The sequence below is a fragment of the Centroberyx gerrardi genome, chromosome 4, assembly GCF_048128805.1.
Source record: "Centroberyx gerrardi isolate f3 chromosome 4, fCenGer3.hap1.cur.20231027, whole genome shotgun sequence".
Taxonomy (NCBI): domain Eukaryota; kingdom Metazoa; phylum Chordata; class Actinopteri; order Beryciformes; family Berycidae; genus Centroberyx; species Centroberyx gerrardi.
In genome coordinates, this window is record NC_136000.1 from 13,502,943 (window position 1) to 13,527,255 (window position 24,313).

At 43.2% G+C, this 24,313-nt stretch overlaps 2 protein-coding genes across 2 annotated transcripts; both read left to right on the plus strand.

Annotated features, from left to right (window-relative positions):
* The first annotated feature begins 324 nt into the window (after positions 1-324).
* On the plus strand, positions 325-8,604 carry pidd1 (p53-induced death domain protein 1). Its single transcript, XM_071904777.2, has 15 exons — positions 325-1,352; positions 1,634-2,047; positions 2,232-2,384; positions 2,511-2,562; positions 2,672-2,873; positions 3,075-3,224; positions 3,368-3,541; positions 3,682-3,829; positions 3,910-4,045; positions 4,142-4,292; positions 5,003-5,126; positions 5,269-5,384; positions 5,774-5,881; positions 6,468-6,664; positions 8,364-8,604. The coding sequence occupies exons 1-15, from the start codon at positions 617-619 to the stop codon at positions 8,602-8,604; spliced, it is 3,102 nt and encodes a 1,033-aa protein (XP_071760878.2). The 5' UTR covers positions 325-616.
* Positions 8,605-9,475: 871 nt separating this feature from the next.
* Positions 9,476-23,564, plus strand: slc25a22a (solute carrier family 25 member 22a). The gene is made up of 11 exons (XM_071904778.2): positions 9,476-9,587; positions 15,833-16,035; positions 16,172-16,297; positions 16,506-16,561; positions 16,939-17,029; positions 17,698-17,752; positions 18,510-18,570; positions 18,868-19,012; positions 19,120-19,274; positions 19,359-19,434; positions 19,571-23,564. The coding sequence occupies exons 2-11, from the start codon at positions 16,016-16,018 to the stop codon at positions 19,722-19,724; spliced, it is 939 nt and encodes a 312-aa protein (XP_071760879.1). The 5' UTR covers positions 9,476-9,587; positions 15,833-16,015; the 3' UTR covers positions 19,725-23,564.
* The last annotated feature ends 749 nt before the right edge of the window (positions 23,565-24,313 follow it).

A 24,313-nucleotide genomic window follows, 5' to 3' on the forward strand; every position in this document is an offset into this window, starting at 1 on the left:
GAGCGCACACGTTGCACACAAACAGGTCCCGCCTCGGATTGAAACTTTGGCGGCGCCTCCATAGAGGCGCTCGTTTTATAACCCAGAACACAGCGGATATAATGGGCTTCCAACTCTTGCACTGATACAGATAGTGAGACTCCTCCCACCGGTGGAAGTCGTAAAAGAAATCAAACGGGAAGCTGTGACGCAAACCTTTCTTTTAAAAAAGGAAGCAGCAGGAAGTATACACTGGATTTGAGACATACACAGACACAGGACAGACTGGAGAAACACGATAACTCAGAGACATTTCTATGCAGTCATCATTTAAAATAAGCAAAGTTAAGTGTCAGTGTTAACGGGAACTAAAAGGTCACTGACGTTACCACAGGTATCATTAGATATGTAACACAAGGCTGTCTTACTTGTTAGCTAGGTAGTACTAGCTAACTAACGTCAGCTAGCAAACAATCTCTAACATGAAATCTTTATCTTATTTTATTTTATGGCAGTTATTCCTATGACAATAAACGTATCTCATGTCCTGAGTACATCATGCAGAAAGAATCCTTGGTACAGTACTGGTCTGGACTGGTAGCTAACTGCTAGCTGTCTAGTCTAAAGAGTGGCTCCAATGGAGAGAAGCAGCGAAGGGGGAACTCTTGACGAAGAAGAGGATGGAAATCAGGCAGCTAACGGGATGAGGCCAGGGGGGCTGGAGGATGAAGTGGTGGAAATGACAGCATGTGATCCATCCAGGACGACTTCCATAAGCAGAGCATCAGACCCTTCTGTGGACATGATGGCCTTGAGCCTGCGGGAAGGAGCTCAGTCCCAGGTTCAGAAGAAATCAGAGGCGGAGGCTGCACCTAAGGTAGTTATAAAAAGTATACGGGACAATGCATCAGGACTGTCCAACACAAGTGGTGTGATGTCTGCTGGTCAGACAGAGGTGGGAGTGAACCAACCAGAGAGAGATGAGAACCTGCCCACTGCTGCTCCCTCTGTGTCCCCATCCGTCAGCCTCATGGACACATGGGCTCCTTCAATGTCAAGCCGCTCCTCTGCCTCTTCCACCACCCATCATACTCCACTCTCTTCTTCATCCTCCTCTTCCTCTTCCTCAGTCTTGTGTCTCACTCCTCCCTTGCCCCCCTCTGTGGAGCTCACTGCTGTGTTGGCTGATACTAGGCTGACCCTGGATGTATACCAGGGTGGGGCAGCTGCACTGCCAGTACTCTGGGGGTCCATCCCAGGGCGGCTGAGGGGCGTCCAGTACCTCAGACTGGGCTCTGAGGATGAGCCAGGGCTGGATGGAGCACTGAAGGTCCTACCTCATCTTAAACAGCTGCGCTCGCTGGCTATTCGAGGTACTCACTTGCTCAATGTTGTTGATACTTTGACCTCAGCCATTTTATGTGTTATCTAATGTGACTTTGTAGCCCATGGTTTGTTCATTTGCTCAGTCCAAATATTGTATTTTTTATTTTTTTTTTGGTCAAGAGAATATATTTATATGCTGTAGTGGTACTGTATATACTGTAAATGCTGTGCCTTAAATCGTTTAATGGTGATACTTTATAATCTGGGTGTCATTCTTGTTTTTTTCCTTGCTCTGCTCCACTCTGATTCCAAATTCCCTTTCTTCAAGGACACTGTTTTTATGACTCGCGAGGCGACCCTCTGCCTGGCCTCCTCACTACTTTGCCAAGCTCCATTTCTTCCCTTTCTCTCCTGGTGCACCTGGACCTTTCCTTCAACCAACTCCCCTGCCTGCCACCCTGCCTGCTCAGTCTGCCTGTACTGACCTCTTTGCTCCTCTGTCACAACCACCTCTCCGCTCTGCCCCCTGATATTGGCCAACTGTCCTCCCTCAGCTACCTGTCCCTCCTGGGGAACCAGCTGGTCTCTCTCCCCCAGAGTCTGGGCCAGCTCAAAGCACTTCAGACTCTCGACATCTCACACAACCTCCTCCAGAACCTTCCTGAGGAAATCGGTGCTCTGGGAGAGCTCGTTAAGCTGGAGTTGTCCCACAACAAGCTGAAGCAGCTGCCAGAGACCATGGGTAAGGGTGCAAGGGTGAGTGGAAAGCAAGTTCACTGCCCGGTTATACAAAGTGCGGACCATTCGCCAAAAGATGTTGTACAGGCACTTTTTGGAAAAGCACTAGAATAACATACTGGAATGCTTCTTTTATTTGAAGTGAAATTAATTAATGCACAAGTAAAGCTGTCTTCTATATCCCCCAGGCTCTCTCCTCTCCCTGAGGGAACTCGTTATCCACAGCAATGACCTTCGCCTCATCCCACTTTGTCTGAACACTCTGCCTCTGCTGAAAATGGATGTGCGCAACAATCCTTTGGGACGACCCCCAACACCTCCCCCTCTCCCTCCTACGCCAGGTGAGTATGAAAAAAGAATACTCTTCAAATCGTCTCTCGCTTAAATCATTTGTCTGTATTGTCATCAGATATTTACTGTTGCTGTTAGCATATGCACTCTCAGTTGATCACTGCTTTTCTTCTCAGATCGAGCAGAAACAAAAATTCCAGAGTTACACCTTGGATTCAATCAACACAGGTAGAGTTTCATAGCATAGGCACATTTTGTGAATTCCTTAAGTACAAATATCAATTCAGACGTTTGACTAGATTACGATTAAAGACGCCTTGCTCCCTTTGCTCCTCAGTTTCTGTGTGTCGTCTGCTGGGTGTCACGTGTTTCTCCCAGGGGGGGCGGAGCTGCTGTTCCCCCCGGGGTGCCTGGTTACAACCACAAGACTGAAGTGGGTTGAGAAGAGACCAGATAGGAAGTGGGTGTGGCTGGAGGAGCACGACATCCTACTGAGTCGCCCGCTGGAACTTCGTCCTCATGGAATTACATTTTTAAAGGTACAAGAAGAGGCGTCTCATACATTGAACTTGCTTTGCTTATTTACCATGACTATTTCAATTAACCACTGCATTTCTTCGAAATCAAGCAGACTACAGTGGAAATACATATCCGACCACTCTTGTGTATTGATCCATCGAGGTTATTTATTTTGGTTTCATCCAGTGACTCTGTTCTTTCCTGGACTTGCATCCTTACAGCCAGTGGATGTGTGTGTGCCGTACAATCGGACAAAAAGAAGGGAGGTGGTTGTGCGGAGGTTTGATGGACAGTCATGGACCAGTCTGCCTACTGTTCTGAGGAGAGGAAGCCAGAGCCATAGCAGCCATCCTGGAGGACGTCCAGCCAGGGTAATGCAAAAAATGTTTATCATAAATGGAATAGCTCACAGTTTAATTATATTCTGTATCATTGTAGTACAAATTGCAATAGTAGGGGTGAAGTTTGTGCTGAAAAATCTCCTCTATCTCATGTCCTGTCTGTCTCCCTGTAGCTGGCCTGCTGCTCAGTGGGCCAGTTCTCTTGGTTCATGGCAGTGTCCCATCCAGTAAGGGACAGCTGCTCTGTTACCCCAGACGGGGCCCTGTTGGTGTCCAGCTCTGACCCTGGAATTAAGCTTCACTTCCCCCCAGACTCCACTCAGCAAACCCGCACTATAACTTTACAGGTAAACACAATGAGTAGGACTATGCAGAAATGAGAAGCAAATTCACTATTTCAATCTGTCAGTGCAGTTTGGTGGCCTGCAAGGGTTTTGGGTTGTTTCTCTGTCTGTAGGTGACTTTTGGGTTGTTTCTCTGTCTGTAGGTGTTGCAGGTGTCTGTGTCAGAGGTCCAGGCACTATGCGGGGATCCCCAGGCCAGCGTCAGCCCCCTACTCTGCCTCTCCCAGACTCCCAGCATTAATTTCCTGCAGCCTATCAAAGTTCAGGTCCCTCTGCCATCTGGAGTCACAGGTACAATATGCCATCTATACTCTCATACATGTATTACAGAATGTATTAGCATGTCATCAACATGCCTGGTGCTCCTGCAGGCCACACGGTTGATATGTCCTGTCTGCATCTGCTCCATGGAGACCCCAACGCCCAAACCTGGACCGACATCACATCACAAGTGTCTCTCTACGTCACCCATTTGTACGCCATTTTCTACATCACACATTTCTCCTGGTGAGTTTCTATAATAATATGTTCATGATCTATGCTTTTTTTTTTTTTTACATGTGTATCTTAGCAAACAGTTGTGTGTTGTGTGCTCCATTGTAGGTACTGGCTGTGGTACACCACTCAGCGCTGTGTTAGCGGGGTGGTCAGGAGGGTCTATCAAAGGCTAAAACAGTTTAAAGTCCAGTTCATGGTCCTCCAAAGGAAGACCGATCCTCCACACGTTCTCCTACAGTGTTTACCTGCTAACAAGGTATGTTAATTCTCCCCTCTTCCATCGCAGCCTGTTAGAAGTACATGCACCAAGGACAGACTGTGTGTCAGTCCTCTCTCCTCAGCGTAGCTGCGTGTCATTTACCCAGCCCTCCTTCACTTCCCCTCGGCACTTGGTAATACGTAGCACCATACGTAACGTGAGTGGCCACTTGCAGAGCAGGGGTGCAGGATCCGAGGGCGAGCAGAATATTTTAAATGGAATGCACTTGCCCTTAAGCAGGCCTAATAATTAATAATAAGAATAAATAATAACAATTACACAGAACAATGAGTAATAATATATTGCAGATGAGTTCATTTCATAAATATGACAAAATCCTCTAAATATTGTTTGTTTACTTACACTTATATATATATCATCTGTTCGTGCACCGGAATTGACAGATGATCACAATGCATCCTGGGAAAGATGCTCTTGTGAAGTCTGCATCGTTGTTGACTCGCTCCCTCGGCCCTTGAAGGGTCGATCTCAGAAAGTTCTGAGTTATGGAACGATGCTTAAGATGGAGGACGGGATTCCCCCGAGGGGAAGTGCCAAGGGGAAGTCAACAAGGGCAGGTTGAAACGACTAATGAAACGCACCAAGTTTTTCAGACTTGGCCCTGTGTGGGGTCAAACTGATTTTGTGAATGGATATGATTGCCACAGGTGAAATGCTAAACGGCGATCATGATGCTTGTTGCCTAGGTGGAGAGCAGAGTGCAGTCTTTGTCGGAGCAGTATGATGGACCCCAGCCTTCAGACCTGTGTGACCTGCTGGAAGGGGAGCAGTTCTTTGCTGGCTTCGAGAGGGGCTTAGACATCAATGCAGGTCTGAAGTCCTCTTTGAGACTTTATCTTGAATAAACAGTTTTTTTTCCCCCTGCTTCCGTCCAAGGTCTTGTGATGTGCCATTGTGTAATAACCACCTCGAAACAACAGATCTTAAGATAATATGATCCTGTTTTCTCCAGATAGACCAGACTGTGTCGGGGGAAGGCTGTCTTTTGTTTTCTACTCCAGCCTGAAGAATCTGAAGGAAGTTTACATCTGTCCAGCTCAGGGTCAGAAGGGACCAGTGAGGGGACAAGTAAGAGAAACACACTCTCAACAGCCAAGAAAGTAAAGTGGCAGAAAGTTTTACAATATTTTCTGCTTGGTAACATTTGTGCAGAAGAAAGATTTGACAACCACATGTATAGTCAAAGTCACAACTTATAACTTGCAGTTCCACAGTACATGCTAACATGCCTGGACCTGGTACAAGGACAGCAGGACCTTACATACAGTTACAAACACACACACATACGATAAGCAGTAGACTATACATATAAAACAAAGAAACAGTGCACCACTTCCCATTGGCTGCCTGGCTCAGTGCCATCTTGTAGTGCGGGTTGTTATTTCATCTCATGAATCATGCTGTAAGTATCGTTTGGACGACACACACTGAGAAAATGTTTTGTCCCTCTGCTCCAGGTGTCTTTTTATAGAGGAGAGGTTCCCAGCGACCTGCCAGAGGAAGTGGCGAGAAAGAGGAAAGGACCCGATAGCCAGTGGCTCGCAACTTTACCACTGAGACTTCCTGTTAGTGGAATTGACAATGCTTGTGTTTTTTCATCCATATAGTGCCATTGACGTTATAACCCTTTCACTAAATGTGCCAATTCTGAATTTCTGAATGGTATATGAATTAATATAACGTTGTTGTATAGATTAACTTAAAATCTCATATGCTATCCATTTGCAATATCAGGATATCCTGATGTTGGTTTTAGAAATTGGAATAAGAGATAATATGTCATATATTCCTCTAAGAAGTGATTATTCAGTCTCTACTCTAGATGGTCATTTCTAGTCATTTATCCCGTATTCATAGTATTCCCATGATGTCACATGCATTTCCTACCAATATGGCGCTTTACAATACACTCAGCTCATTGGCTGTGTTTGTCATTTGACTGTAATCACCTGTTAATTTATTACAATCACCTGTTATTTTCCTACCGAGATGGCCGTGTGGTCATGCAACAGAATACTATGAATAGACTCAACTGTAGATACTGATACCTTATTTTTGTACATGAGTGTTTCTCATACCTGAAAATAACAAATAACCTCAGACCCCGAGGGAAACACTGCACATATTACATCCACTCTGTTTTTCTCTCAGGCTCTAAGCTCCGAGAATAATTATGTCATGGAGGAGCTTCAGTACCCCCCTCTGAACCTGGGAGACCCGGAGAGCGGCTACCTGACAGAGGCCAACCTGCTGTCCATCTCTCTCCAGATCGGACAGGACTGGCGCGCCATTGGCATCAATCTCGGCTTAAGCTACCAGGAGTTGGACCGCATCCAGTTCAAGTACAGGTGGGCATGATGAACATGGTCACAACTGCCACATTGAGTCCAACAATATGGGGAATTCACAGGTCTAAGTGATATTTCCTGATGTGGTGGTCGTGTTTACATGCTATCATATGCTTGCTTGAATTCTGTGTGGTGGTGCATTTTGTGAGGCAAGGAGCAGATTTACAGGTTTCAGGTTATAAGTCTGTGTATTAAATCTGAAATGCAGGCTAACATTTAGATATTGCCTAAACTGCAGTCTGCATATTAAAGTGGAGCTCTGGGATCATGAGGGGAAACACTGAAAATTGATTTAGCTAGACCTAATGTAGCATCCCAGCCTCATGATGTTTTGACCTCCTCAGTCTAGTTTTTGGTTAAATAGGGAGGAAAATGATTTAAACCTGCAAAAGAGATTTAGATGCAAATGGACTCTTTCTGTTTTGTGTGTTTCTGGATGAGTGTGTGATGCAATCAGTGCGTGCGCAAATGTGTATTAGTGCAGCCAAAGCCTCTAGGCGCGACAAGATAGAGTGAGATGTAATGTGACTGAAGGAAAAACTGCAGTGAGAGAGAACTGGTGGAGAATTTTGATTGTTTTAATCTCCACTGTCAGCCATCACCAAGCCATCTGGGACACTGCAGGAGATTACACATATAGACTGACGCTCATCTGCCCTCCCCCTACTCCTCGTACTCAGAAAAGCTCTCACGAAGCATCCTGGAGGTGGAGAGCTGAAGAACTGCATTATTTGATATTATAAATGTTGAGTAGACATTTTTCTGTTTAAGGTTTTGATGTATGAATACATAAACAGGTAAATACAAATATCAACCTTAGTTCTAATGCTTTCTATACATGAAGGAAGATACTCAATGAATGTTTTCCTCAGAAAACAGGTGATATAATACAATACAACCTTTATTTATTCAGGTAAAATTCCATTGAGATCCAGATCTAATTTGCAAGAGAGACCGTAATTACATAAAAACTCTATAAATATATAAGTATAAATCTCTGTGATGTCTGGCCAACAAGGGATGAAATTTTGTGGTGTCACAGATAAATCTGATTACTATTCCCTCCTTCCCTCCAGCATCCTCCTAAGAGAGTCCAGTATTAATTTAATATCTTAAAGAAAGCAAAAATATCTATGACTTTTTAATGCAACATCAGTTTAATAGTACTAAAACTAAAAGTTTGATTTCTATGATTAGTTTCAACTTCAATAAATTCAATCATTCCATACAAATTTAGAAAACTGGTCTGGTGGAACAAATCTCATAACTTTCAATCTAAGTAATTTACACACAGGCTTGTTCACTAGATATTACAGTGCATTGTGGGAAATATGTAGTGCCCTCAAAATCATTCCACAATATCATTTTGCGATTCGGACACTAACAAAAAATGTCTGACGTACGTATTAGTGCCCTAAAACGCAGATAGTGATCCATTCCGGCCACAGCCAAGATCTTTTGTCAAGACTTTAGAAACCTTTTCAAATCATCAAAGTACGTGAAAGTGAAAGTAAGTGAAAGTCAAATCCCAAGTCACCAGAACCCAAGTCAAGTCAAGGCTCAAGTATTCTCTTCATGCATCAAGTCTAGTCTCAATTAAAATTGTGACTCGAGTCTGGTACAAATGGGGTCAGTATGGCTGGAAACACATGAGCGTCAAGTTTCAAATTTCTTGTGTATCTTCTTCTCTCTCCACCAGGGACAACCTGGGAGCCCTGGTGCTGGACATGCTGTTCCACTGGGCCCGGGGGCAGCAGGGTGCGGGGCCCGGGGCGGTGCCCAGGCTCGTGCAGGCCATGGTGGAGAGCGGCAGGAAAGACCTGGCAGAGGAGATCGAGGACATAGTCAGTCTAGGAAGAAGGAAGTACAGAGAGTCACTGAGGAGAGTGGGTCTGGAAGCGGAGACCTCCTCCTCCCTCCACACTGAACCTCAGCAGTAGATAAGCCCACGCTGGGAGCAGATGGCTGCCTTACACTTGAGTAACATGTTTGTGTACCAATGTTCCAGCGTCATCTCATCCTGCTGTCCAAACAGAGCCGCGTCCTGGAGTGCAAAACATCTCAGCACAATCATGGTAGTCAGCTACAAGCTTGACAGCACCTCTCACTTGACTTGCTGATAAACAGGTGAATGGTGCATAAAGATGATGGCCTCCTCGTTTGACCTCTCCACTTTTTATAAGCTGTCCCACGATACAGTGCATTCATCTATTAACATTCACTCTTACCAGTTTAGGACAGAGGTAAGAGGCAGAGCCAGCACGGTCAGTGCAGGAGGAGGCCATCTTTATTACGGCTGATTGACTTTCCACTTGTGCCTTCGTTCTCTTAGCAACCAATTTAACTGGAGCACCATCACAGAGATATACAAGCATATCATTTTTAAATGTTTCAATTAAATTTGTATTCATTTTATAAGTAATACTGTGATGCAAAGAAATATGTCATTTTAGATTCTGCTGAGAGGCCTGCAGTCATCCAATGTTTGTAAACCCTTTTAGTCCTGCAAGCATCCCCTCCCCAATATATCATCTACCATTTTTCTATTTTGGTGCTCAAGGTCATCGGGTTGGGAGGAATCGTCACGATCGTCACGATGACGCTGGGCCCCATCCCCCACCCCCACACCTTTACAATCACTGTAAATGAAAATTATGTCTGCATTTTCTACCACATACCACTAGAGGACCTTTATCCCTCTGCTTTTTTTCTTTTTTTTTTCTTCTTACGAGTCCCACTCCTACTCCATCAGCAGGCTACTCCCCCTCCTTCCCACCCTCTCTACCTCCCTTTAAGGGACTCAAATGCTAGTAACACCGGTAGGTTAGCTGTTGTCGGTCTGTCAGCCAAAGGTACAGAATACAGAAGCTTTGATTTCAAACCACAACTGTTCCATCAGGGATAACGGACACGGCTCCATACGGTATGTAACGGATGCAGAACAGCTTTGTTCTGACTCTGGCATGTTATGTATATGAAATAACGGGTGTCTGTGATTCAGAAATGTATCCTGTACTTGAAGCCGTTATATATATATCTACCAGGGAATGACGTGAAGGTGAGATATTAACCTAAATTGCGCAATGAAAATGAATTGTATTTGAGACTGATGTGATTGTGTGAGCTTCCTAAGAGACTGCCGCTTCGATATGAAGAGCAAATCATTTCCCGTTATGTGGCAAGCCTTGATTCCCCATAATGATAGCCTAGCATTTTCATCATATGATGGGGTTAGCGATGACTGTAATGTATTGATTGCTATGTTCAAGACTGTCGTTGTTATGCATCACGAATGTACTGGATTGTGTCCTTGCAATATAGCATTATTTTGCCTACAGTAACGGCGGGCCGTTGGACACACAGGTGTAATCCATCATGTCAGCGACAAACATGTCATTTCAGAGTCTCTGAATGCTGATTTGGTTGGAAATGTTAGCTTGCTAGCTGTTGGATGTTTTCACGGATTAACTGGACCGGTTTCCTTTCTCCCAGACCTAGAAACCGGGGCCACTGTGGGCGGAACGGTTGCCTTCCACCGGCTTCCGTTCAGTAGTGAGCGTTGTAATTAACGTGGGCAGGGATGTAGAGGAGGGCAACCCCACCTAAACCCACTGTGCCCACCTTTTTACTGGCAGAATGGAGTTGACGAGCCTTTTTCAGGCTGACATAAATCTCTATGACATAAATTATTAGTATGTATCGTTGCAGGTATCTTCAGAGTGATGCAAATTATAAAAAGACAGGGTATGTAAATGCAAAAATAATCAGAATCAGAATATATAATTGATTTTTCTTTATATTGCTGGTTGTTTGCCTTGTCATGATAGCCGACTGGAGGCATCGTTTGCCCACATTTGTATTTACCAGTACATCACTGAATGAGGCCTCAAGCTGCTAACTGCCAGACAGGCGCACAGAAGGACAAATAACTACTGAGCAAGATATTGACGGATACGCAAGTTCATAGTAGTGTGTGTCCATTCAGATTAAGCACCTTTTTTCCCACAACTATGTTAGTATGGTTAGGATGAGACCAAGCAGTGCAATAAAGCATTCCTGCAGCCTTGAAATAATTGATGAGGTGAACTCTCCTTGGGTGTAAGGTGACATCCTAAGCTTTGTAATGGAAATGTGCCTTTTTGGCTGCAATGCTGAAAAGACTGCTTGGTTGTCATTCAGTAGAAAACGGCAACCTTTTACTCATCTCATTATATTGTGTTGAATATTCATTTATCTGCATCATGCAGGACTACATGCATGTATGGTCACGTATTTCTTGAATGCTATTAAAATCCCAGGGGGAAGGGCTACTAAATGTCAGAGGTATATGTGCATTGAATGGAAATGACATCTGGCAGTGCTGGTGGGTTGATGTTATGCTGCCAGATGAACATTGTAATCATCCAGACATCCAAGGCGTCACCATAACTTGCACCATACGACCAAATGCTTCAATGCTACATTTGCACTGTGTTTTTTTCTTTAAAGGAAAGTCCATACCCATTTCTCAGTCAAGGCTGTAGGAAAGCTGAGAGGGAGGCAGATTACGGGAGACACAAGAGAGAAACCCCTGGTGAAATTAGAAACTTGGCCACCAGGGATATGTGTGCTTTCATAGGTGGAAGTCTTAAACACTACACCATCTCTGTGCACACAAGTTTTATTTTTGCTGTCCTCTGAACATTTAACTCAGGCTATTATTTCTCATCTACGCTGACGGGAATGCATAATTGTGTAGGCTTAATGGCTGTAAAATTAACTCGGAGGAGGTGTAATGGACATGCATTGCTAGGCCCAGATCATAACTCTCAGTCCACCGGTTGTAAGTGGAGAATGAGAGAGAGCTTCTATAAGTAGGTATTAGGTTTATAATCCTGATGCTGGAGGGAAGAGGGAATAGTAATCAGATTTATCTGTGACACCACAAAATTTCATCCCTTGTTTCCGCAGTGCTGTAGATGTCCATAAATAGACTCCGTCTTATGAACCAATTTTTAAAAAGCATTATAAAAGCATCAGCAGCTGTTTGGTTTATTGAATCCTTGAGCAGTAGATATAGACTACCACTTGCAAAGCTGGGAGCTGTTTAAAACAAAAGCTTTATGCATTACGGGATATTATAGATGTCACAAAAATACATGAGGGCAATAGCACGTTGGAAGTACTTCATATAATATAAGCTCATAATGTTGCAGCAGATACAGAATGAGAAAAGTAGGGGTTGATATCCTCAGGAAGAAGAATAGAAAAGGGAACAGATTGAAAAAAATATATTCGATCTGGCCTCTGTTCTCCTCACAGCCCAGAGAAATACTCTAATGGTGAATTGCAGTGGTACGCTCGTGTCAAACAGTGTTCAATACAATTCCTTAGTGGTTTGAAGCCCATACCGTGTATAAATAGAACCAGTTCATGCTAGACAGATGGACACAGAACAACAGCCTGCTCTCAGCTTATGAGGAAGGACCATGTGATTTTCATTTCTTCCCTGTGTTTTCCACTAGCCACACTCACGTGAGTTGTGTCACTGACTGCCACAGTGTTTTGTCACCGGCCGCTCACTTCCTCCCATCATTCACCAAACTCTTGCTTCGTTTAGTCAGCAAAGATACTGTGTGTGGCACTAGAGTACAGAGAAGCAGCCAAGATTGTAATGGTTATGGTAAATGTAAAATTTGCCTTTTCATTTGCATAAGAATAGTGTCATTTCCATTCACTTTTGCGTAGCAAATAAACTGGGTTGGGCTTTTCTTTTTTCAATCTGTACATAGTTATTATCCTCTGTGATTGAACATGGATTAGAGCAGATCAGTAATTAAACTCACCATGTCTTGCCCCCACACCCCCATTTCTCTTATTTATGCCAGCACTGATCCAATATTGTCAACAACTTTTGGTATGCTAATGCACCTCCAATATGCATGTGTTTGGTATTGTTGGAAAGACAAACTCCTCATCTTGCTGAATTTAGTGCATCCTTGAACTGAGCACATTGGTGCATCTGATAGGTGAACTGGAGCTCTTTGAATTGACCTCCCTGTTATGTGGCCTATTTGTGCCTAAACTATATATTCTTTACTCTGCATTTACTGTGACTGCTGTGTCACAGACAAAAAAAATGAGCTATGTGATACTTCCAGGAGCTGAATGCTTCAATGCAGGTAGGCTATAGGAGAACAATATAGTTACATGTCATGGAAGTGTTTTGGAGCCTTCATAGACATGACAATTTCACCTAATTGAATTTTCAGTGCTTTTGAGATGTTACTGACACAAATCATATTACTAGCCTAATCATAGTAGAACTGAAGACTTTCCAAGGTCTTTTGAAAGCTTTAAGGATAATTTCAGGATGTAAGAAAGGATACATGAATGATTACAATTTTGGCCGTCTATGCCTACCTGAAATCCCTACTTCAATGGATAACTGCAATCCTTAAATCTTACTTGTCGACTGGTACTGATATATCTAATATTGATGGATGGTCTAAGCAACAGGCAACCCTGTAATACAGGAGACATCATCGAATCATCGAATCATCATAGAAATCATATATCACATAATACATTTTGTCCCTATGCTTACTACACTATTCTATTATTACATATGTAACAATGTAATATTTATTAACATATGGTTTCTACACCTTCTGTTCCCCCTATGGACTAGATCATTACGTAGAATACCATTACACATGTAACCTTGGACATTGGTCCATAAACTCCAGACTCAGAAAGGTGTGAAACATTCACAGAGAAACCCATAAAGACTTAAGCCAGGCAGGATGGTCATCAGGTAATAGCATTTTTTTTTTTTAGGAATTTAATATCTAAACTCATCTAGCAAAGAATGAGGATTACAGGCTCCAGTTCCAAATAAGCAGTTTCAACTTGCTCATCTGAGTATTTTTGTAGGTGGCCTAATGGCAGTGTGTTATGTTGACCCAGGCAGATCCTTGTCAGTAAGGCTGTGTTGTAATGATGAACAAGGGTCAGGCACAAACTGTTATCTGTCTCAGTTGGTACCTAGACCCTCTGGCAACACTTTAACTGGTGATCAGCTGGTTTCAGGATTGAGTCTGTGTCCAGTCGCTGGTATGGGGGGCTTGGTTAGATCGTAGATTCAAGGTTCTGCATAGGAGGCAAGTTGCACATTCACCTTGTCTATTGTTTACTCATCAGTGCTTATCTGCTTTAGAGGTACAAACTCAAAATATGACCTCTGCGTGTGTGTGTGTGTGTGTATCTGATGTTTCAAGTCACTTGTGATATGCCACTTTGAGAAAGAAGTTGTTTGTCCAGTTTGAAACAATTTTTGTCTTAAGTATCACCTACGTTTAGTTAATTTTAAATTTCTTCAGTGTTTTGGTGACCAGAAAACATGAAAGAGATCCTTTGCTTTGTTATATATACAGCTGAACTGATCTTTAGCAATGCTGTTTTGTGGGGTCTGGGGAGATGAAATACCAATTACACCGCAGCTTCCTGCCTGTTTGTTATTTTCTCTCGTGCTAAAGGAATTCCTTGGAGATTTGGTTGATGAGTGATGCCTCTGTGCTGTGCATGCTGCACACTGAAGCCAGTTTGTTTCCATACAGACTCCCAATTGTCATGACAAGACAGCACAGCTAAGATACGTCCATGGGCCAAATAAATGTGCTGGTGCAGACCCAGCTGTATGGTGTGGATGGGTTGAAGTGGCCGAGTAAAGCCGCGGGGTTGTGACAGAAGGAGGGAGATGTCAGCTTGATGGCTGATTCATGGGAGACTGCAGCGCTCTCTTCACCACAACCCATACATTTTCTCCTCCGCCTCTTTACTAACAGCACATGTAGTTTTCTGTTGCAACTTATGGTATAAAAATAACTAGTGATATCAGAGTGCTGACTGTGAAGTTAGCTTTATGTTCTGGAGGAAGTCAGTGACATGAAATGGGGAAACAGAAGTAGAAAGCAAAAGGCCGAAAAAGAGGAGACAGAGACTCAAGGTCAGACTGCTGGGGGAGAAAATGGAGAGATAGATGGAGGACGAGAGGAAGGACAGAGAGATAAGTGACGGAGATGGACTATGAAGTCGGCTGTGTGAAGCTCCAGGGAGCAGAGAGGAGAACACAGAGCCAACAGAGACCAGAGAGGCAGCGCACTGACCTGCTCTGACCCCCCCTCCCTCTCCCCCTCTACTTCCCCCACCCTCTTACACACACACACACACACACACACACACACACTGCTGGAGCACCGCTCAGCCAGGGAGGGCCTCCTGTCCCCATCCAAGCTAAACACACTGAGCCACAGCTGCATTCATGCTATGATAGTTATCTGATAGCTAAATATTCATGCTGTGTAATCTTTCAGAACAGGAATTAGAGGAATTAGGAATATTGGGTCGTAGGCGTGTTAGGTGTGTATGCGTGTGCTTTTCACAAAGAAACGGACAAGTCAGCAAACATCTGAAATGGAAAGCTGTGTTTGAGAGTCGTGACTGAGGAAAAAGGGAGCGGGGGGGGTTGTGTTGGAGGAGAGAGGAGGAGGCGGGCTGCACGCTCGGAGGTGGGTTGTGATTGGTGGATGAAGGGGGTGGAGAGAATGAAGGGGGAAATGAGAAACATCTTTTCACACAGAGGGCATTCTGTACCAAATATTGGGAGCATCTTGGCCATATATGATCGGATTTTGTTTCATCTGTTTGCTCAGAATTTGTGTCAGAGCATATGGATGGAGCTTCATCAGATGAACTCTAGATTGCCAGTAAAATGGTTACGCATACCACATGGTCTTAAGTGTTCAAGGACATGCATGAAGCACAGATGTTTCAGTGGTGATAGATTTGTTTAACAGAATGTAATCCCTCTCCCGTGATAGCTAAAGCTCTATTTTGGGAGAGCTGTCTGCAATGTTGCCAAATTATGCTTACACAGCGGTTCGCTACCAAAATGGGCCCTGGAAACGCTCCCCTTTGCTATGCCATTGTCCCTATTTTAGACCTGGTGTGCCTTTTAGACAAAAGAGGAAGGGAATAAGTTTAGTGAATGACAGAGCTATGAAGGCAGAGTCAGCAACGGTTATCTCTAAATTGACATGTTCATGATAATCCTTTGATACATGCTGCCAGACCAGTTCTTGTAGTGTCATGTACCATGTGAACAGGCCTTTTCCTATCTTTTTACAGATATCCTCAAATCTCAGCTTGCAAGAAGTACAAGGAGTCGAGTGGACGAACGATAAGACTGTATGATCCCACCGCACTCAGACAGCAACACACTGGAACGGACAACAAAGGACAAGGACAGCAACTGAGTGACCAGCTAACAGACAGATTGACACTTTGACCATCTGCCAGGGCCTGAGATAAATGGCTGACAAGCAGATCAGGTAAGGTGGAATGTAGATCTACTACACTGTGTTGGGAAAACGTACCAGAATGGTGATCTTGAGCTGTTGCCTGTTTTCATGCAGTGACCTCTCTCAGTTCACATTTCTGTCTCTTTCTCTATTGTCATCTCTCCAGTTTGCCTGCCAAATTGATCAATGGGGGGATCGCCGGCCTAATTGGAGTGACCTGTGTGTTTCCCATTGACCTGGCCAAGACCCGCTTGCAAAACCAGCAAAATGGATCTCGCCTTTACACCAGCATGTACGCAAGCGGTGTACTTTCACTGTTAACAAATATGAACTGTCTCTAACTCACAGTGATACTGTTACCGGGCTATAGTCCTGACATAACCCATAGTGCCACCTGACTTATCGTCAGATTTCCCTGTACATACAGAACATTTTGAGTAACACGCCACAATTGCCAAAGATTGCACAACATGATGGTATTTGTTGGATTCGTGTTTCAGGTCTGATTGCCTTATCAAGACCATCCGTTCAGAAGGATATTTTGGGATGTACAGAGGTAGGTTTTTTTACTTTTGACAGGTGATTCTTGTGTATGAATGCGTGTCTGTACAGCACATGGCCTTGGACTTCAAGAAGAAATCACATAAAAATTTGTATGTACTCTCTTAAAATATCGAGTTCATACGAAAGGCAAATATTAGCGGATGAGCTCACTGAGAGAGTTGCTCAACACTGGGAGTATCAAGGCTGTTCGGTAGCACAGGACTCTTTCTTTCACCTGCACAGACATCAAGGCCAGGCTCTGTGTCTGACAATTAACTGTGATGTCCTACTACTGTAGACTGACTCATTCTCTCTCCTCTCCATCTCCCCCTCTTCTCATTGTTTCTTTCTCTCTCTCTTTTTTGGCTTTCTCTCCTGCTATCCTCCCAGGAGCGGCAGTGAACTTAACACTAGTCACTCCAGAGAAAGCCATCAAATTGGCTGCGAATGACTTCTTCAGGCATCACCTCTCTAAGGATGGGTAAGGCATGGAAGCATTGGCAGGCTGACTGACACACACACCCACTCCCCTCATTCATACTGTGATTAACTGCCGTGTTTACTAACATGTAACCTGACACATTAGCTGTCTGTATTCCCACCAAGGATCTAGTTAATCCTCCGCTACGCTGTCATCTCCTCCCAGGCATCAGGCATTCCTCAGTGGTTTGTTACTCGTTTGCTCTGTGGAAAAATACAGCATTATTGCGTGTATAACAGCACATGCTGTTGTTACAGTAGTCCTATCCGAAATCAATGCTCAAAGTAAAATTAGCGCGTATCACATGTCAAATATCAATAATCAACATCTGCTGTTGCTGAGGGCAAGCGCCCATTGTCCCCCATGTGCACTGTCTGCATGGATAAACCTGAAGGTTTCTGGGCCATCTCTGTCCATCTCTATGGTGACAAACACGCAGGTTGATGAATGATTGACTTGTTTGGCCCAGCCACGCAGCTTGTGAATTATTAATCTGCCCCTGTGGCTGAGGTGTGTTGAAATGGGAGACTAAAGATTAGCATCGCCAGTGCAGGTGGTGACATCTCCTTTTTAGAAGATTGCAGAAATAAAGTTCCCTATCTCTCACACTGTCTGTTAAATGCATGCTTTAATCTGATCTCGATCTTTGTCTTTCTCTTTTTTCTCAGAAAACTCACTCTGGTCAAAGAGATGCTGGCTGGGTGTGGGGCAGGTACATGCCAGGTGAGTGAGTGAATGAGTGAGGTGCTGCTTTAATTGTATCCTCCTGTTCTCCATCTGGACCCGCTGCCCTCAGCACTGCCTCCCTCAACTCGCATACAAACTGCTGGGCCTCAGCCATTGCCTCATTTGTCTCTGTCTGCCTGCAGCCAGAATAGCCACCACACTCAAATGAAAGTCGGTAGATATGGAAATATGCTTGCAGCTTGTTTCTAAAGTGTTATTTGTGATCTTAATGTGACATGTAACATCTGAAGTTGATTTTTGTATAGTCTGATTATTTCCAATCACCGAAATGCTACCCTGTTAGCAGGTGTTAGACTGGCAGCAAGACTTGAGTGATCAGATAAGACAGATAAGACTTGAGTGAGTCAGAGGGGAATGCCTGTTGTCAATGGGGGCAAAGGCATCTAGCCCAGGGAACGTGATTAGATTAAGTGTAACAGACCTTGGATTAAGATTGTTGCTTAGAACATGGCCATCTCACCCTTAATCCAGTTAACTAGTTACTACTGCATGGATTACAGAGGAAAACAAGAGTTGACATTTAGCCAATGGACGGCAGTAGATTTACACTGGACACACAGTGCCTGACACACTCAGATCTTCATGGCTACACTAATATATCTTCAACTCAGACTTTCAACCAGCTTGCATTCACACTGAGGTGAAGCCAGCTGCTTGGGTCAAAGTATCAATAGTCATCGATAGTGATAAAATATGCATTTCTAATTAACACTGTAATTATTTATTGTTGCAGGTTATTGTCACAACTCCTATGGAGATGTTGAAAATCCAGCTCCAAGATGCTGGAAGAATTGGTAAGAACAAATAAATGCAGATGGCGGTTCAGCAAAGAATGAAGCAGCATTGCTATAAATTGGAGAAATGGTGGCCTCATGTGGTCAAATCATAGATTACAACAACTTTATCCTGGTTTCTTCTTCTTACTTTTATAAATCCAAAATGTCTGCCCATATAGTTGTTGTTATCCTTGTGTAATCCTTGTCAAGGTTTCCAAGCGGCTTCAACTGCTTCTCATTATCTGTAGACAAACTGCCTCACTCTCTCCATTGTGGATGTGCTGATATTAATGTTGTGCTGCTTGTGCTCCACAGCGGCTCAGAGGAAACTGATGCCAGAGACAGTGGCAGCGGGCACCGTGGAGGCTAAATCCCCAACAGCCATGCAGCTGACCCGAGAACTGCTGAGGGAAAAGGGCATCGCTGGGCTTTATAAAGGCCTGGGTGCCACGTTGCTCAGGTAAACCAGATCTGGTGGTAGCATTAGGTACCACTGCACTGTACTGTTCAAGACTTACTGTGATCAGTTTCCTATGTTCATCTCTTTTTCTCACCTTCCTTTTGCAGGGATGTCCCTTTCTCCATCATCTACTTCCCCCTTTTTGCCAACCTGAATCAGATGGGCAAGAGGGGCGTGGATGGGCCCGCCCCTTTTTATGTGTCGTTTATATCAGGCTGTGTTGCTGGAAGCACAGCGGCTGTTGCTGTCAACCCTGTAGATGGTGAGGAATGGGGCGATGAACATTGTTTAAGGCCTTGTGTGAACTGTTGATGTTCTGTGTTAACCTTTGCTCTGTGTATTGCAGTGATAAAGACTAGGCTGCAGTCCCTGAATCGAGGGAGTACAGAAGACACGTACAGTGGAGTGACTGACTGTATCAGGTAACCTCATTATGTCCTTACTGCTGAGGCATGTGCGATGCTGTGTGTGTAGAGCAGCTCAGCCACCATATCTGACACATCACTAGTGCTGGCTGTATTTTTCAGTTTATATAATGAGCTCTTATTTGCCCTTTAGCAAAATCATGCGTAATGAGGGTCCATCAGCCTTCCTGAAGGGAGCCTACTGCCGAGCCTTGGTCATAGCACCTCTCTTTGGTATCGCCCAGGTGGTCTACTTCCTGGGTGTGGGTGAATACATCCTCAGCTTCTTGCCCAAAAAGGACAACTAAGAAGCCCCTCCTTTCTGCCTTTCCCTCCCATAATGCATTGCACCAACTGCGTCAGGACTCATCTCATTCTGAAAGAAGTTTTTGATCGTATGTGGGTCAAAGCGTGACCAACCAGTACATTTTGTTTTACTTTGTTATGTTGAATGTTGAGATTTTAGCATAGTTCAGGAGGGAGTCTTTGGTTGCCAAGCTGCCTACTGTGGCACACACAATTCCAGTAGGCAGGCACAGCTAGCTTTCTGGAATTAAAGCCACGAATATCATTTTATGTTTCAAAGGATATTACTTTATAATTATTACATGTTATTACGTTTTTGAATATGATTGTTGAATTACAAAGTAGATGTACTGCCCTAGGTTGCTGCAATTCTGCAAGCTCTGTAGTACCTATTTTTTCCCCCAATCAGCATAGGTTATGAATGACAATGAAGACAATAGTGATCTATTGAAAATTTATGAAGAACTACCATAATTTACACACACATATCTAACTTACAAAGATATTTGAGTTCCACAGAGAACAATAGATCTATTAGACTATTCACCAAGCATGCTTTTTAAATAACTGCCCCAGACCTTATGTCTTAAAAGGTAGTATACAATGAATTAGAACAAAATATATGCCTCTGTTTCAGACAAAGACCCAGGGGATGTATTGATGTGATACAACACACCCCATATGATCTTTCCTGAGAAACCACATCCCTGCCTGTAAGTGGTTGTAATGAACCCAGCCATTCAGCCTAGCTCTGAGCTGACTTTGATTGCCTTGGCTTTTTAGGTAGATTAGGTTCTATCTGATAGCTGGTGGTACTACAATGGCTCGACTGTGTCGCCCCCCTGAGGGATAGCTCGGTTCCTTAGTCACACATTAAAGTAAACTCTAGATACAGTGTGCTCCACTCTGACACTGTGCAGTACCAAACGGCCCGTACACATGGTAGATCCATCAGAACACACACTGTGTAACAACTTTGAGAGCATAGACAAGTTAGGCAAATGTATAAACTGTAAACACTAAATGGCCTGAAAATCATTTCAATAGAATGCGAGACTAAGCAAAGTAAATATTCAATAGTTATGCTGACAAATGACCAGACATGACCTGCTGAGGCGGGAAGAGTACTGTTACCCATTGTGGAGCCAACAAGACCTTAGCCAGATTAGTTCATGCCCCCTAGATCCAAACATAATTATTGTTGTTTACAGATGAGTTCATACTCAAATTAAAATACATGAAACTTGGCTCAACATGTATTCAGTGGCAGTACCCAAAGAGCGAATGAATACTTATATATTTCTCAATCAGAAAATAGAACCAATGTGATTTCAAGTTATTGGGACATACTATACTTTTACCAAACATTTCAGCTTGTTTGCTTTAGAGGTTTTGTTTGCTTTAAGCTGCTAGGGAAAGCATTCATGGTGTATCTTGTGCATGCATCACATCACTGAAGACCTGCCATTGGTTTATCTTGCCGGAGATCAAGGTGACTTTGATGTGTGTTATCCAGTCACATTCCTTCCTTGCTCCCACTGTTTAAGCAGCTCTTCAATTGTACTGTTGCACTGTAGATGTGCAATGCAACTATTCAATGTGTTATCATTTGTGGGAGTGAGATCTATTTATCAATATTTCTTTCTATAGGCAGTATAAGACTATATATTTGTATGTGTTGTTTTTCTGTGTCAAAGTGTCCACCTTACTATATTGTACATATGCAGATGATATGAACTTTATGTTTTAGGTTTTATTGTTTGTTTTGTACATGATGGCTTATTTGCACACCTACCTCTCCAGCTCCCCTCTCAATCCATATTGTTGTGATTTTATGTTATGATGATGTGGATATATCAAATGAAGGAACATGTGTTATTTTAATGCAACAAGGATATCATTTGAACTTAAATGCAGCAGAATGGTGAGGTTTCGTTCTTTTACTGTATGCAAAGGGGAACAATAATGCAGAACCTCTTGGATGGCTGTTTGGAGGTGCCACGTTCTCCCAGGCTATTGGTTAAGTCTGTGGGCCCGCCTATTGTCCCACCTCCTCCTGCTTTATCAACTAGGACCAAATGGAGCATTATCCTATGATGTCATAATTATGATTAGTCTTCAAGTCATCCTGGCAAAGTCAATGATCTTCATTTCACAGATTTTTGGAAATGACACAATTTAAACCATTCTGTAAATGAAATTAAATGCACCCAGGACACGGCCAATAGGGACCTGTTGACATCAGACTGGAAATTTAACATTGTGTTTTTTTCAATTGGTGCTCCTTTCATGAATTAGCTGCAATATGACAATGGCAACACTAATGACCAAGGCTGTACTGATTGAATCGCATGCTAGTGAATCTCAGCGTTATCAATGTCTTAACTCAAAGCCATAGGTCTAGCTAATGAAAGCCCAGGGAGGCAGAACAGAACAGCTAGACATCGACTGGCACCTCTGGCCATGATGACAGCTGAGCCACAGGAAAAATGGCAAAGACCTGCCTACTCATGTGATTTCATCTTTATGAATTACTGTTGATGTTGTCGTTTTTTCCTCAACATTCCAATTGCCAGCTCATCTCATAAATGCTATTATTGTGATCACAATACCTATTTTTATGTTGAAATTATTGTTATGATTTTTTGAAATCTTACCCCCCTTGTTTTCTGATTTTGTTGTTGTTGTTGTGGCTGTTTTCGGTTAAATCTTGAAAATGTTGTGCAAGTCATTTTGTTTTACTCAGCTGTGAATTTTCACTGACCTTGTGCATTTGGTTGTGTATGTGTGTGCGTGTGTGTGTGTGTGTGTGTCTGTGTAGTGCTGTAGTTGATATGTAGTTATTAGTGTGACACTGCGGTATTTTCTCCTTGATTGTCAGTCCCACTCTCCCTCCCCTCCTTCCCTCTATCTGTCACACTCTTCTGCCACCTACTCTCCCCAACACATATATCCGGGGTGCAGAAGAGGTCTAAAACACCAAATATATGACTTAGAGTGTATACAATCAAAGAAAGCACAAAGGACTATTAGGCACAAGAGACCACATAACCCACTTTGAATAATACTCAAAGTCCTTGGATGTGACTCCTGACATTGAAAAGCGATGTGCTGCTTTTGCAGACACAGATGAAAGTTAAGCCTGACTCAGAAATGTGTCTCAGTGGAGATGTCCATTGAAATTAAGATTTTAGTCTTGTAATAATTTTTATCTATGTCTGTGAATCTTGTTCCATAGGGCTGAGACAATAGGTCACTATAAGAGACCCATTTAATGGCGTCCACTATTTTACCCATCTGCAGTTATTCACAACATGTATATCGCCTACATATTCTAAAGAAGTCAGATATAAGAATGTAACTTAGATATTATGAGATATATTATAATTATAGTGAAGAGGAGTTTATTAGATTTTAGTGAAAGATTTGTCTGTAACACATCCACTGAAAAATTCATGAACCAGCTTACCGATATGCAATAAGTAGAAGCCACACACAGATACACAAAAGTAAAAAAAAACAATTGAACACGACCTGTCAATCACAACTTCACACAATGTATGAGTAATGCACTCTCTCTGGGGACCTTGGAGGCCTTTGGGGATCTGAGATCTCTACAGGGCCTCTGTTCTCTTCCTCCAAGAGGAATTGTGCATTATAGCACTTTAAAACTAGGGCCCCCACCCCACTGTCCAGCTACAAGGTATCTCTCTATGACAGAGGGTGTTATGAATATGTGTGGTGAATGACACAGTTGTCCTAGTCATTGTTTACAATGCAATGAAAAAAGAAAAACACAAATATAATGTTGTGTTTCCTGTCACAGTTTGCTGTTCAATAAAATGACTGTCCTGAACTCGCCTGATGTCGTTTTCTGTGCTGTGGGCTACGCTTTTACTCTTATCACTGTATCTGCTTTCAAGGTTCAATAGTCTTCTGAAAGACAAAAAAAACACACACACACACTGCCGTTTTTGTGTCTAATAGTACTGTGGAAACCGAACAGCAGGGCAATGTTTTGAAGAGTAGGAAGATGACATTGTGGCTCCTCGGGGCACAAGAACACCTGAGACAGTGGTGAAGTGATGATTTGATGCCGTCCAGAACCACCAGGTGTCACTGCAGGGTCGCAAGACAGTTGTAGCCCTGCTGCCGTGGGAATGGGAAAAGTGTCAGTGATGCTGCAAGTATAACATACAGGTGTATGCTGAGCCTGGGCGGTGTGGCAGTAAATCATACACTCAGGTCTCACTCTCTGTCTAGCTATCTCATTCTCAGTCATGCTGTTTACTATCTCTCGCTGCTGTGATAGAGCTTATATATAGTCACGCTGCTCTCGCCTGCGAGCCTTGAGGTTTCACTCGATCAATAAAGTGTTTCCGTATGTTTATAGCTTGCATCATAAAAGTATAGAAATGTATGATACCTTATGAGTTTACAGTAATGTCCAGGGTCAACGAACCATTCATCATTCCTGCATGCGTCAACAGAACTGATGCTGTGACAAGGATATATTCATTATTAATCTGCTGCGGTCTGCTACGTATTCAACATTACTGTTTACAGCATTAGTTTCTAGAGTGCTATTTTG

Bases quoted from the DNA above. Each gene is read 5' to 3' on its own strand.
- slc25a22a (XM_071904778.2), top strand. From the start codon at position 16,016: ATGGCTGACAAGCAGATCAG. The intron at 17,753-18,509 runs GTGAGTGAGTGA...TTATTGTTGCAG, and splicing joins GTGGGGCAGGTACATGCCAG to GTTATTGTCACAACTCCTAT. The intron at 19,013-19,119 runs GTAAACCAGATC...TTCCTTTTGCAG, and splicing joins CTGGGTGCCACGTTGCTCAG to GGATGTCCCTTTCTCCATCA.
- pidd1 (XM_071904777.2), top strand. From the start codon at position 617: ATGGAGAGAAGCAGCGAAGGGGGAACTCTTGACGAAGAAGAGGATGGA. The intron at 2,563-2,671 runs GTAGAGTTTCAT...TTTGCTCCTCAG, and splicing joins CTTGGATTCAATCAACACAG to TTTCTGTGTGTCGTCTGCTG. The intron at 5,127-5,268 runs GTCTGAAGTCCT...TGTTTTCTCCAG, and splicing joins GGGCTTAGACATCAATGCAG to ATAGACCAGACTGTGTCGGG.